Source organism: Pteropus vampyrus, unplaced genomic scaffold, assembly GCF_000151845.1.
Source record: "Pteropus vampyrus isolate Shadow unplaced genomic scaffold, Pvam_2.0 Scaffold77, whole genome shotgun sequence".
In the NCBI taxonomy this organism is placed as follows: domain Eukaryota; kingdom Metazoa; phylum Chordata; class Mammalia; order Chiroptera; family Pteropodidae; genus Pteropus; species Pteropus vampyrus.
This window is the reverse complement of record NW_011888858.1, coordinates 6,302,272-6,316,391: the sequence shown is the minus strand read 5'-3', so window position 1 is coordinate 6,316,391 and position 14,120 is coordinate 6,302,272. Positions and strand designations below refer to the sequence as shown.

At 35.1% G+C, this 14,120-nt stretch overlaps 1 protein-coding gene across 1 annotated transcript in view; it reads right to left on the bottom strand.

The window, feature by feature from the left end:
- The window catches only part of FRYL (FRY like transcription coactivator), a 249,832-nt gene that overhangs the window by 6,163 nt on the left and 229,549 nt on the right, over nt 1-14,120 (bottom strand). Inside the window, exons 57-61 of the mRNA XM_023532134.1 lie at nt 11,751-12,001; nt 9,325-9,532; nt 7,829-7,978; nt 7,121-7,219; nt 1,826-1,894 (exon numbers count right to left, since the gene is read on the bottom strand). Of these exons, the coding sequence (XP_023387902.1) occupies nt 1,826-1,894; nt 7,121-7,219; nt 7,829-7,978; nt 9,325-9,532; nt 11,751-12,001 (777 nt within the window). The remainder of the gene's footprint in view (nt 1-1,825; nt 1,895-7,120; nt 7,220-7,828; nt 7,979-9,324; nt 9,533-11,750; nt 12,002-14,120) is intronic.

Genomic DNA, 14,120 nt, shown 5'->3' with positions numbered 1-14,120 from the left:
GCTTTTCTAAGTAGTTTCCTCTGAAGGACTATTTACGTAACATTTATTCCTATCAATTTAGAAAGGATTTGCTAAGCAAAGGTGAACTTTAGCTCAATACAGCTTACCATAAATTATGTAGAGAATCATTCTGTGAACACTAGTTGAGCATAATCCCATGTTAAACTTATTAGCATATCTAAATTTCTGAGGTTTTACTTTACACAGTTTTATAAGGAAATTAACAACTGAGTTTTAAGCACTTTTTCTCTCTTTTTTTTTTTTTTAGCATAAATAAAATAGAACTGACTCTATGCATATATCCACAGCCTCTACTTTGGGACATAATGGAAACCACTGATAAAGCTTATGCTCACCACAATTGTAGGAAATAACACAAATGTAATTAATTCTATAGCTCGGAATAACCAGAAATGACACTAAATATGCTAACGCTATATTTTAAATTATTGCTTCTTAAGCATATTGAAATTTGCATATACATTCTCCATTTATTTTCTAATAATTATTGATGGGTTTTTATACAAAAAGGCTATACTGGTACACAAGGACAGGTAGTAGATAATGTATAAAAAGGATCCCCAGTCTCGAGCTGAATATGAAAGGAGAAGATGTAAATGAAATCTTAAATGTATAGAGTTTTCAATTTTCATTTAGTAGAAAACCTAGAGCTATATTAACTGATGTAGACTCTTGGAGATGGAGCTCATTTTCTTCAAAGTAGAAGGGATATAAGAAATCGCTTAGTCTAAACACCTAATTTATATAGGAAAAAGGGAGTTAATAATACTTGCTTAAGCCATGCAGTTAAATAGTGGCAAAGAATTCAAACCAAAGGATCTAATTCTAGTCTAGGGTTAATTCCTTGTTTTGCCTCCTTTCTTTCTTTATACACATGATTTGACAATTTCTTTATAACAGAGCAGGATTTGCTTAGGTTCGAATCTTAATTTTAACTACTTAGTCATTTTAGGTTAGTTTCTCTGAGCCTCAATTCTTCATCTGCAAAATGGGGATAATTACAGCATCTACTAGATAAGAGTTGTAAGGACAGAGACGATGAATGTGACATGCTTAGCACAGTGCCTGGCAAATAGGTAACATTTATGGAGAGTATACTATATTTTGTCAATGTTTCAGTTTTTTTTAAACTTTAAAAAAGTACTTTACAGTGTCTAGAAATCTGTAATCTAACTGGCGTTGAAAAAGATTAGGATCTGATGTCAAATGCAGGGGTCATTATCTGAGGAACACATTTTGCCCATAGGAAGTCACACTTCTATTAGAATAATTTGTAGCTCTTAATTTATCCTCACTTTATGTAATGTATGTGTTATGCATGTGAACTTTTCTCTAAGAAATTATATTACTATTTTCCTGAATTTTATACTAGCAAAAACCATTACAGTTGATCCTGTCAGAATTTCATGTTTAGAAAGGCTAATATGAATGTATATAACATCACTCCTAGGTTTACTTTCCTGACCAATTTATCTGCTGAATACAAAGGCAGAACAAAGATTTCTTTAAAGAGGCAGATGCAACTAAAAGTTGACTTGGACTGTCCAGATAGCCATCAAGCTTATCTATTGAATGTTACTACGCTTCAGTCACAAGCTGGTCGTTCATTTTTATTAAAGTGAATTTTTCATTACTAAGCCAATATTTCACTGAACCTAACTTTTACAAAGATTGTTCTGATAACAAAAATGAAAAGTGTTAAAAATATTTTTTATTTCGAAAAATATCAAATAGAGGGCATTTGAGCATAAATATTATTTTACCTGATATAGAAATATAGCAAAACTAAGAATAAGAGACTTACTTGTGCATCTGTGTTGATCCTATACACGTCTTCTTTGGCACCAAATGTCCTCTTACAGTTGTCTAACCACTGAAGAAGTAACAGTGAATTTTAACACAGTGATTATATGATGCACAATGACATTTGTTAATATAACAGCCTGTGCATATAAAACAAACTTAAAAGTTAATCTGAATTGCTAGGATTGGTTGTAGACAGAGCCTTTCATCTTCATTTGAGCCTAATTGTTTATATGCAACGAAGCAGAGTGGGATGGTCGGCTCAGTGTGACGAGATACGCATACCCACAAGTGCTTACTAATGTGACAAAGGGTCTTCTATCCAGGGACTTGTGGTGCTCCAATTCAGGAAAGAGTATTCCTCATTTTGCAGCTTTTATTGGAAATCTTCACAATCTATACCTGACTTTTGTCTAATGTCAGATGGGGAAATGAAAAATGTGCTTCTCCTCTGGTCAATTTAATAAAAGCAACTTAGAAAGAATTAACAAGGTCCAGTTGCTTATGAGAAGTGTAATTCTCAGAAGACTAGTGTCAGTTTTAATTAATGAAACAGAAACCAAAATCCATTTTAAATCTTGTTTTCTTTTTTCTTCCTTTTTTGGACAGTAATGAATGACAAAACATGTTATCTCCAAAGAATATTGGATATAGAAGCCAAATGGTGTTTTCCCTTATCCAGAGGCTATTTCTGAAGCTGGATATTTATTTAAAGTACCTTTTCTTGGTCAAATAAAAATAAAAGAATAGCATTGTGGTTTAGTGAAAAAACAAAACAAAACAAAACAAAAACAACAAACACTGGAGTCACAGAACATCCAAGCTGATGTAAAGGCTAAGAGCCCTCAAGTTGAGCTCCTGGGTTTTGATAGTTCAATAGTATTATCGATTCTTTTGACTTTCTAGTTCTTTTTTATTAGATGTAATACATCAAACACGATAATACAAATACATAGAAAAAAATCATTAGGACTTTGAGAAAAACTAGTTACATTAAGTTTACCTTTTGAAAATATTTCAGTACTAGACATTTAAAATTCTCAACTGTAGCTTAACAATCTACATGCAAAGAATTGAAATGAAACATCTCAGTTATTTCAAAAACAATCTCTTTGACCTTATGTCCCTTTTATTCCAGTCCCTCAGATGCACAATCCCTTAGGCTCTTTGCTTGACAGCATCTCTAAAGAAAAACATGTTAAGCTTTTCTAGTGAGATACGGCCGCTGGTAGCCACTGTCAAAAGCTACCCATAAGATTTCTTTATATGAGCATAATTCAGTCGACATCATGGAATTTGTGCATTAGCCTTTATTCACACAAAATGTTACAGTGCTTATATACTCATCAATAATCCAGTCTAATTTGTCCAATTATACTAATACATTTGGAAAAAATAATTATTTAATGGCCTATTCTTACTAAATATTTATACTGTATGCCTAGTGATGGGGCATTTGGGGGGCACTATTTAACACAATCATTTCTGATTTTTATTCGGTTAACCCTTTAGTGCTACGGCTGCATTCCGCCCTGGAAAGCACAGGTCTACATCTTGTCAGCTAGTATATACAGCACACAGGAGATAGTCTGTGTGCAGAAGGCCCTCCAGTGCACAGCAAATCAGTGTTCCTGTCATGATGTGTTCTTTACTCAAGGCTCAGGTGAAGGTTAAAATTTAACCTGAGAGGTTTGTCTTCTGGACATGGATTAGCTTACATAAGGTCAGTCCTCCAAGGTCACCTATAGAAGCTGAATACCATCAGCCAGGATATAGGGAGTAAGAGAAAAGTACTGAGGGGAGCCCTACACTGATCCCAGTGTTTACTCTAGGGGTGCTTGCTTACTCATGTCTCTAGGTATAGAAGTTGAACAGGAAGTGCTGGCCTTCAGTTTCACTACGCTGGGAAAAAAACGTAGGGAGGTACTGGAGGGCCAAGATCCGAGAGAAGAGAAAACTGAAGACAAGGGAGCCCAATAGTTTGTGTAGTTTCTTCCTGGGGACACTTGCTGTTCCTACATTTATCATGTGCAGGAGGACAGACTAAAAAACCAAGCAGCAGCATCTGGGAACCTAAAAAGGTAAGCAGAAATTTCTGGTCCAATCCCTCAATCCCTGCCAAGATGGCAGGGTCCTGATAAATACCTCAGGCTTTCACTCATGATCCTTGGATGACTCAAGGGTTAATAAAAGAATGTATAACTAAGAAACTATTAGAGGAGAAAAACTGAGTAATAAAAAATACTCAGTTGATAGAAAAGAAGAAAAAAAAGAATAGGTAGGATAAGAAATAGTGAGATGGTAGCTCAAGAATGAATAAAGATTCATCTCCCTACCCTCATACAAATATTTAATTGATTCAGGAAAATTTTCTTGAACATTCTTTTCCCACTGTACTGCAGCAGCACTTTTGCTGTAAATTTTATGACTATATAAATGTGAGTCTGTTATCGGACTTTCTTTTATATTCCATTGGTCTATTTGTCTATTCTTATGCCAGTAATACTCTTGTTAGATTTTTAATCGGTCTCACTGGCTGGAAGTCTAACTCTGTTGTTCTTCATGGACAAGGTCTGGAAGACTTTCTGTAGAAAGGGCAGATAATAAATATTTTAGGTGTTGCAAACCATATATTCTCTGTTGCAACTATTTAACTTTGTGATGCAGTGTGAAACAGCCACAGACAATATGTAAATAAATGGGATGGCCATCTTCCAAAAACTTTATTTACAAAAACGGGCATTGGGCCAGATGTGACTTGTGGGCTGTAGTTCGCTGAGCTGTGTTCAAGATTATTTTCCCTATTATTAGCTGTTGTGTTTCCATATGAACTGTAGCTTTGCCTGTCAATTTTCATTAATACGGCATTTGAGATTTTGAATGAGATTAAATCTACAGAGCATTTTGGGGAAAAATGACATCTATATACTATTGAGCCTTTTGATTCATAAACGTGGTATAATCCTCTATTTATTTAGCCTTTACTTTCTCTCGGTAATACTTGAGGTTTTCTATTTGGAGATCTAGCATATGTTTGTCTAGATTTACTTGTAGGTATTTGATGTTTTCCTATTGTAAATGGTACCTATTGCTGTATAACTAAGCACCCTAAAACTTAATGGCTTAAAACAAGAGAAACCTATGCGTTGGCTGGGAGTTTCTTCTGGTTTTGCCGAGGCCATGAGTCTAAAGTCATCTGATGGCTTGACTGGGGCTGGGAGTTCCAAGTTGGGCTCATTTATATGCCTGGCATGCTGGCTGTCAAGAGCTGGGATGCCTCCATTCTCCTCTACGAGGCCTCTCATCCTCTGATAGACTAGAGGTCAAAAAACTTCCAGAGTTTATCCCAATTTACACTCTGACCAGCATAATGGCAAAACCAGAAGCTGCAAAAGGCCTCGTAGGTTTTAGTCTCAGAAGTTGCACAGCATCATTTCGGAATTTGGTCACAACAAGTCACAAGGCCACCCAGACTTAAGAGGTGGGGAAAGAGACTCCATATCTTGATGGGAGGAACATCAAAGGTGTGTGGACAGAGAGTGGCATGCCTCATCTAGGTCATTACTGTAACAATCCACCACAGCTTTGAGGGCAGGCAAACATTTCTGAAGAAACGAAAGGCACTAACCACAACAGAAAAGACTGATAACTTGGAATGAATTAAAATTGAAAACTTCGGTTCATTAAAAGATGCTATTAAGATAATGAAAATGCTAGCCACAGAGTGGGGAACAAATTGTAATACATGTAGCCAATAAAAGGCTTGGGTTTTAAAATAACTACAAATCAGTAAGAAAACCACAAATAACCCTTTTACAAATATGGGCAAGGTGTCTGAAAGCACAATTCACAAACTAAATGAAGCTATCTACATGAAAAGGTGCTCAAATAGTCATCAGGGGAAATGAAAAATATCATGAAATGCTACCACGGACACATCAGAATGACTAAATTTTTAAAAGTTGGCAATACCAAGTGGTGGCAAAGATATGAAGCAATGGTAAGTCTTGTATACACTTCTGGAGGGATTGTAAATTGATACAATCTTTTAGAAAAGTGCTTCGCAGAATCTGCTAAAGTTGAACATATATATATCCTATGACCCAGCAATTCCACTCTTAGACATTCAACAGGTATGTGAACACATATATGCAAAACGTCTGTACGAGTGTGTAAGTGGCACTATTATTTATAAGATGACCAGAGCTTTTCTGATGTTGAAAACTCTTTCCTCTTCTCCAATCTGTCATTTTTCTTTCGGTCCAAATATAAGATCCTCTCTCTCTTGTAAGGAGAGAAAGCCCCATTATAAGAATTTTCTTATACTGTATTCTCTCCCTGAAAATAATCCCCCAATCTAAAATTACCATCTGTCAAGGCCTAAGGTCATATCTCTATTCCATGAAGGTTTCCTATTAGTCCAAGTGACCTTTCTTTGGAAGTCACAGTATGGCCGCAGTTTTCCGTTAGATCTGTACAATTTTGCGAAGTCTCTTTCATTGCCAGTACTTTCACTTATAGCTATAACTTATAAATGACACTTTACTTTTGTTACTGATTATTCATGTACAGTATTTGTGCCTTTTATTCTTATCTAGAATATTAAAAGAATACAAGTCAGGTTTTATACTTCATTTTTCATAAGTCTTTACATGTGATAGATATTTAAAACTTATTAATGAAAGACTCATCTACTCTAGAAAAACACACTCATTGTATACAGTTTGTATACAATTTGTAAAAAGAAGCATTTTTTTCTATAAGTTTTCCTGCCCCTGTTAATTGAAAACATTTACTCTCAGGGAACAAAACTACAGTTTTTTCATGCCAGGTTGGATCAAAGAAATATTTCTTAGCAGGTAATAGCTATAATCTACTACATGCTTCTTTCTCTCCTCGCTTGCCCATGTGCGCACACACACATCATAAGAAAAAGATCACAACTCTGTCAAGGTTGATTCAGATTTTCTAGACCGCAGTATCATCATAATGTATTCTCAGAGCAATACTGCTTTTATTTCCCCACTTGCAATGTAACAGCAACTATACAGTCTCTATTCAGAAGCTTTTTATAAAGCAGTGGTTTTCCACTGTGCTCTTAGAGGGCTGATTTCTAAAAGCTAGAGAAAGGAAGTCACTGGACAGAGAGCTCAAAGGCCTCATCATTCTCAGTCAAACACCACGGCAAGTGCTGAGGGGTTGGTCCTCTTTCCTACCTCAGCTATTCAGCTGCCAGGTTAACTCTTCTATTGTCAAAAGCAAACCACTCTTTTTCACGTGGTAAAAAGAGACTGACCTGCTCAGCTGCTTCTCTTTTGGCATTGTAAGTGTCCAGGTGTTCTTGCAACTCCAAAACACTGAACTTGAGTGTTTCTAGCAAATCACATGACATCAGCTGTCAAATCAGAAACACATTGATCCAGGTTACCATTTCTGATCCCAATCATGAGACTGACAACTTTTGGGTCATAGAATTTCTGTTAGTTGGCTTGTGGTTCAACTTGCTACCAGTGTCTCTTACTGTACTCTGTCCCGCTGAGGGCTGACCTTTCACTGAGACAGAGGAGGAACACAGTGGGATTTTCAGAATGTCAGTAAGGACTAGCAGGCCTTCAAATGTGCTTCCAAAAACTGGCTCAGGGAAGAAAAGGCACATCAGACTAGTATATACCTTAAAACGCAATACCTTCTTAAACCTTAATTCTTTATCACAATACACAATCTCTGAATGTGCTTGGAAACAAGATGAGACCACCCCCACCCCCAGACCAAGGAGCTCTGGGTTCCTCATGGAGGGAGGTCAAGCCCCCTCCTACCCAATTTTATTCAGGAATTGGGAAAAGTATACAACCCTAGAGCATGACTTTTTGCTAGATATTCATAATCAAGTAGAAAATTATGCATTGACACACTTTAAAATTCTGAATTACCTTTTACATAGCCCATTCATGGAATGATGCCATTCAGATTTTGTATATATTATGAGCCCTCATAATATACTTACTGTTTCAGCATCTACAAAGACGGTTGGGCATTCTGAACACATCATCATTACTTCTAATGAACTTTTAAATTTGGTACCAATGCGCTGCAGACTCTCGCCAAGAAAGCTGACTGCCTCATTAGTTATGTCTCCAAACTTTCTTTGAATTGTCTATGGAGAAAAGCATAAGAAAAAGTTTAATATTTCATAAGAAAGTATCTTTTCATCTTTAAGTAAAGAAGTATATTAATTAGGGCAATCTTTTCTTTTAAAATTATTGTCGTGATTCAGAATTCTAAGAACTGATCTGTTAATCCATATTTCTAGGCACTTCTTTAGGAAACATGTTAATTTCTAAAAAGGGTCAAAGATTTACAAAATACTATGAAAAAAGAAACTGCTGATGCCATTTGTGCCCCCATTTCTGAGATTTTTTTTTTGTTGGAAGAGAAGAGAATGAATACATGTTGCACGCCCTTGGAAATAAAGTCCTCACATATCTGAGGAGTTAACTCTTCTAAAGCTAAAGTTCTACCTGAAAGAAAATTTTGGTAAACGTAGTTTACTATTCTTGGCTATGGGCTGCCACCTGACTTTAATTAAAGTCATACGAATGCGTTAAGAATAACATCTTCTCAAAACTCAATATTCGTTTATATAAAACAATCAGACAGTGTCTGACCCATAGGGAGCACTCGTTGAATCAGATTATATTATCAGTAGTATAATAATTACACAAATAGTTGATGTGTACCTACATGTATATGTGTAGCACTGTTATGTATCATTATGATTAGTTAAGAAAAAAAAAAAAGCATAAGCTACAGTCCCCAGCGTCAAGAAGTTCAGAATATCATTGGAAAGAAAGGAATATAAACAGAAAACCAAGTAGCAATATAAAAGTACAGAAATAAATAAATGCTCCTATTAATGAATACTAAATCTCCTCTCTTCCAGGAGGGAGAGACTGAAGATTGCTGTGGTTTGTTGTAAGAATTAAATACTTATATGTAAAGCATTTAGCATAGTGCCTAACATGTAGTGAGTACTCAATAGGTGTTACTTATTTATTATTATTGTTGTTGTTATTGTTATTAGGATTGAAAGCAACCTTACCTAAAATTTTAAGGTCCCCACACAGTAATGAAAGAGCCAATTAATGTACCACTAAATTATAAACTGTTTTATGATACTGACTGTGAGCTCCTTGAAGGCAAGGATCTTTATATTTCTGTGGTATCCCTACTGGTGCCTAGTATGCTGCAGAAAACTTATCAGTTGTTTTGAAGTTTTATTCTAATTGCCTTAAGGGAGATATCTGTAGCAGTCATTGTATAAAGAACCAGCTGTACAACAATGTCACAATGTAAATCTAAATATCACTATCTTAGGAAAAAAATTTTTTTTAATAAAAATCAGTAGGATATTAAAAGTTTTAGATACTGATCTTAGACCAAAAAACCATAACTTTATCAGGTAACTATAATATGAATTCACAAACCTTAAACCTCACTGACCTGAAACAGCCTGGAAAACACATGAAAAGTAAACACTGCACAGGACCCATCGGTGTCGGACAGCATCTGACTGACGTGGCAGCGCCAGGCTTCTTCTTCATCGTCACATGCTACCGGCTGAAAAGCAGCTATTATGGCAGAGAGAAATGGTGATGGCAGAGGTGACGTCTGTACTTCTGGAAAACCATCTTGCTCTTCTTCATCTTGACTGTTAACACAAATATCAAAGTAATCATAATAGTATTTTAGAAGAATAGATTCAATTACTTAAAATAGTTTTAGTCATCCAAATGGATTTTTAGGTATGTATAACAACCTAAACTTTGTAAGGAAGCACAAATAAACAGATTTCTGTGTTCTTTCTACTTGGCATCTTTGTAATCAGAAACCCAATTTCATGCAAATCCCTAAAAACAACCCAAATCCTATAATATGCCGGAACTATGGACTAATTTCAGTAACGTCTATGAATAACTCAGATTAGAATGCTTTCATTTTAAATAAACAAATTCATAGATACAGACAACAGAATGGTGGTGACCAGAGGGTGAGGAGGGTGAGGAAGAATGAACTAGATAAAAGAGGGCAAATATATGGTAGTGGAAAAAAACTAGACTTTTGGTGGTGAGCATGTGATAGAGCATACAGATATTGAATTATAAAATATACCTGAAATTTATATAATATTATTAACCAATATTATTATTACCTCAATAAATTTTTAAAAAAAGCTTTCATTTTAAATGGTCAGTTTTGGAGGCTTTTTATTTGAACAGGCCCAAATTGATGATGATAATACGTAAAAAGTTTTGGCCATGTACTTTTGTGTCAAGTTGCTGTATTAGGTGCTTTGTATGGATTGTTTCATTCAATTTTTACAGCCACTCTATGAAGGTTAGGTACTATTATGATCTCAGTTTTCCCGATGAGAAAAAAAAGTTTAGGGAGGTTAAATAACGTACCTAGGTTTTTGGGTAGGAGAATTTGAAACCAGGACTATGGGTCCAAACCTGATATTAAAAGCCATGACATATGCTGCCAGCTCAACTATTTCATGAACACATACTGTGTACCTGGCAGTAACAGATTTGACTCAAAAGAAACGTAAGACGTAGCTACTTTCTTTAAGGAATTTATAATCCCAACAGTCTGATAATAGACATAAAAATGTAACAATGAAAAAAGGCAAAGATGTTTTTGGGCTGGACAGTCTAAGAAGTGTGTAACTCTGGGTGTTGAAGATGAAAAAAAGTTTGAGTCAGACACTCCATAAAGAATTGTGTTACTCGGGGTCTTAAAACTGCATGTTTCACATTACAAGGCAGTTCTATAAGGCTTTACAGAAATTATAGAGCAATTCATATGGAAGAGAAGGATCTGAGTAAAGACTGAGGGGAAGATAAAAATTAAGCAGACATTGAAGAGAAAAGTTAGGTTATACTTTAAAAAGGTTAATTTTTAAAATGTCACTGTGGTTTTTGATTTGAATAAAACGTATCCTATAAGCTTGAGTCAATATACCTCTATATTTAGGAGGGAAACTTTATTCTATTTCAGCTTCACTACTTGGCTAAAGGCAACTATTTGGCTTTAGCCTTTTAGAAACCTAAATAGTTGAACATCTACCTCCACATCATTCCTGTCATCCCTGAAGTTGTGTATGATCAGTGAGTGAGTGTACAGACTACTGTCATATGCAAATCAATAATAAGAACAAAGTGTGTCACCAAGATTTGTTGTTAATAACTGAATACATACTTTCAAATATAGGTAAGCACTCTAGATATACTGAGCGTAAAAAATTTCCTCATGTGTTGTATATGTTAAAGCTCTATTATTACTCGAAGTATAACTGAATTTTTATTGCAAGAGTAAAACTCGGACATTTGATCATTACTAAACATTAATTTTTGTGTAAAAATAATTATCAAGGAGCTTCAAATTGTTGAATAGTGAAACATTTAAAAGGAACAATCCAGCATCTGGCAGTACTAAGAAATTATCACTTCTGTCCATTATGAGTCAAACCTGAAAACTCTGATCATTGATAATGAAACTGTAAAATAATATTTAGATATATTTCAGATTTATTCTGGTATCACAGAAGTTCATTCCATGATTTTGATACTTGGTTCTGGCCATGGCCCAATATTGATTTTAACATTTGGCTTTTGGACATTCTGCCAAAATAGGTTATTTGGTGTGCTTCTAAACGTATAATGCCACTCAATATGCTTTGAGAATGGCCAATTTATTTTTCTTTAAGTGAATATTAATAACAGAAAATAAACCCATCATTTTATCTTTAAAAACGAAGATAGTATGATTGTAGACCAACTTATACACAGAAATGAAGTAAGTAAACTGGGAGGGGATGGGAAAGAAGATATCACCTCATTAAGGTGTTTGTGATACCGTATTCTCACCTAGATAGTCCAGAGAAATCAGCTTCTTCTTCTTCACATCTTTCATCTAGTTCTTTCAAAGCTAAGGTAACATCTTCTTCACAGATTGACTCTGGATAGCTTTCAGGAGCTAGAGGCTCTGGCATGTCAGTTTCCTCTAAATCAAGAATTCCTTGACATACAATAGAATCCTGCTGTTCTTGAATTATATATGACCCTTCATCTTCAAAGGCTGTAATAACCCGTTCCTCCTTTAATACTGAACTTGTATCCTGTAAAACAATCATATTTTTTATGGACTTTAACAAAGAGATAATTTTATCAACATAGAATAAATGACTATTGCTATCAATATACATCTATTTTATTAAGGTGTTTGTGATACCGTATTTTCATCATCTTCATTTACAGTTTAATTTTTGGACTCCGATTATAGAAAATTATTTTTTAAAAATAGCCCCCAGTTTAAAAAGAATTGAAATTAATAGGTAACACATATTGCCACAAAGAAACTTCAAGGAGTTCTCATAATAGGATTTGGGTGTTTACTTAGAAATATATCTTTTGGTAAATATCTTTCTTCATATATATATTCTAATTGTACATAAAAGGTTTATATTATTACTAAAATTCTCTCTTATTTGAAATGTGATTTCTTTCATTATACCAGGATATTATATCCAGTAAATTCTGGATATAAGGTGGGAGATAATTCAAAATAGTTGACCCACTGGTCCTGTGGGGCTGCCCGTGAACCAAGAACAGGTCCTGGCCAATTAGGAGGATGCTAATTGAAACAAGATGCTGAACTGAAACAAGATGACGGTCTTACTAGTATAAATGAGTTAAACACTTGTGATATAAGAACTGTTTTCAGGTAGTTAAGACCACAATATCTCATTTCAGATTTGAGTACTAACAATGCTTCGTCACTGAGTTAGAATTCGGAAAACACTAGGAAATTTTAGATTTTTATTTTTGAAACTAAATGAATGACAAACTCATTTATCAAATACACTGACTGCATTCTCCTAACCCTAAGCAAATGATGATGAAAATATGTTATAAAGTATACTCTTGGTTTTACCTTCCTATCCATTGTAACATTACTGAAATAATGTTGCCACGTACCTGGCACGGAGTGGACGCTCAACAGGTATTGGTTGTAAATGAACTACCACTCTTAAAGAAGAAAAACATTTCCAAACTGTATACCATGATGGTATCATCGCCAATTTTAATTTGCATGGATATCAGTTTAATCGGTTTGAAAATAAGCACTAATGGTCTCTTACAGTTTCAGGAATAAAGATCAGCTTCTTCTTTCAGTACTTAGACCTAAGTTTCTAGTTTTACAGTAGTTCCTTATCTTGTGCTCATTGATAAAAGTAGAAATTTCCTTCCAAAATAAGAAAAATGAAAGTCAGAACCTCTGACTTTAGACCAGCCTGGGTCTTATTCATCTGTAAAATTCATTTATAAAATAAAAAGGATTTTGACCAGATTTTGGGTTGGGTGGTCTGAGATAAATGAATAACTAACCACACGAGTTTACAATCTAAAAATGGGGTTAGGCTAATACAAATGACAATAATGTAGAGTATGGTAAGTGTAAGGTAAATATAAGTGATATAGAAAGGACTACTGGTACTCAAAGAAGGGGAAGGTCACACCTGGTTGAGGAAATTGAGACTCATCTCTTCAGAGGAAACACGTATGATGGGCTTTGACAAAGATGGGGTAACGACAGTGTTATGAACTGAATGTTTCTGTCTTTCCAAAATTCTTATGTTGAAACTCTAATCCCTGATATGGTGGTATTTGGAGGTGAGGCCTTTGAGGGGTGGTTAGGTCATGAGAGTGGAGCGCTCATGAATGGGATTAGTGCCCTTATAAGAAGCTAGAGAGCTAAATAGCTCTTTTTCCACCATGTGAGGACACGACAAGAAGGCAGCCATCTGCTACCAGGAAGAGGGCCCTCCCCAGGCAGTGAATTGGCTGGCACCTTGATCTCGGATTTCTTGGCCCCCAGAACTGTGAGCAATAAATTTCCATTGTTGATAAGCCACCCTGTTTATGGTATTTTGTTATAGCAGCCCAAATTAAGACTGATAGTTTTTCAGGGAAAAGGAATTAGAAGTTGTCCAAAGCATAGAAATATGGCAGGAAAATACAAAGCGTATACGAAAGGAATAAGTCTTCACAGAATAACACTTAGTAAATAATGTAGTACAATTATTCCTTAAACATTCTAATAAAATATTCAATACACTCTAAGGTTTCCACCTGAAATTTTCTTTTTTTGATGCTTTGGCCATTAAATAAGCATCGGTTATTTGGAAAGATAGTTTATGTGATAGTGCTAGAGACATTCTACACCTAGAATTTTTA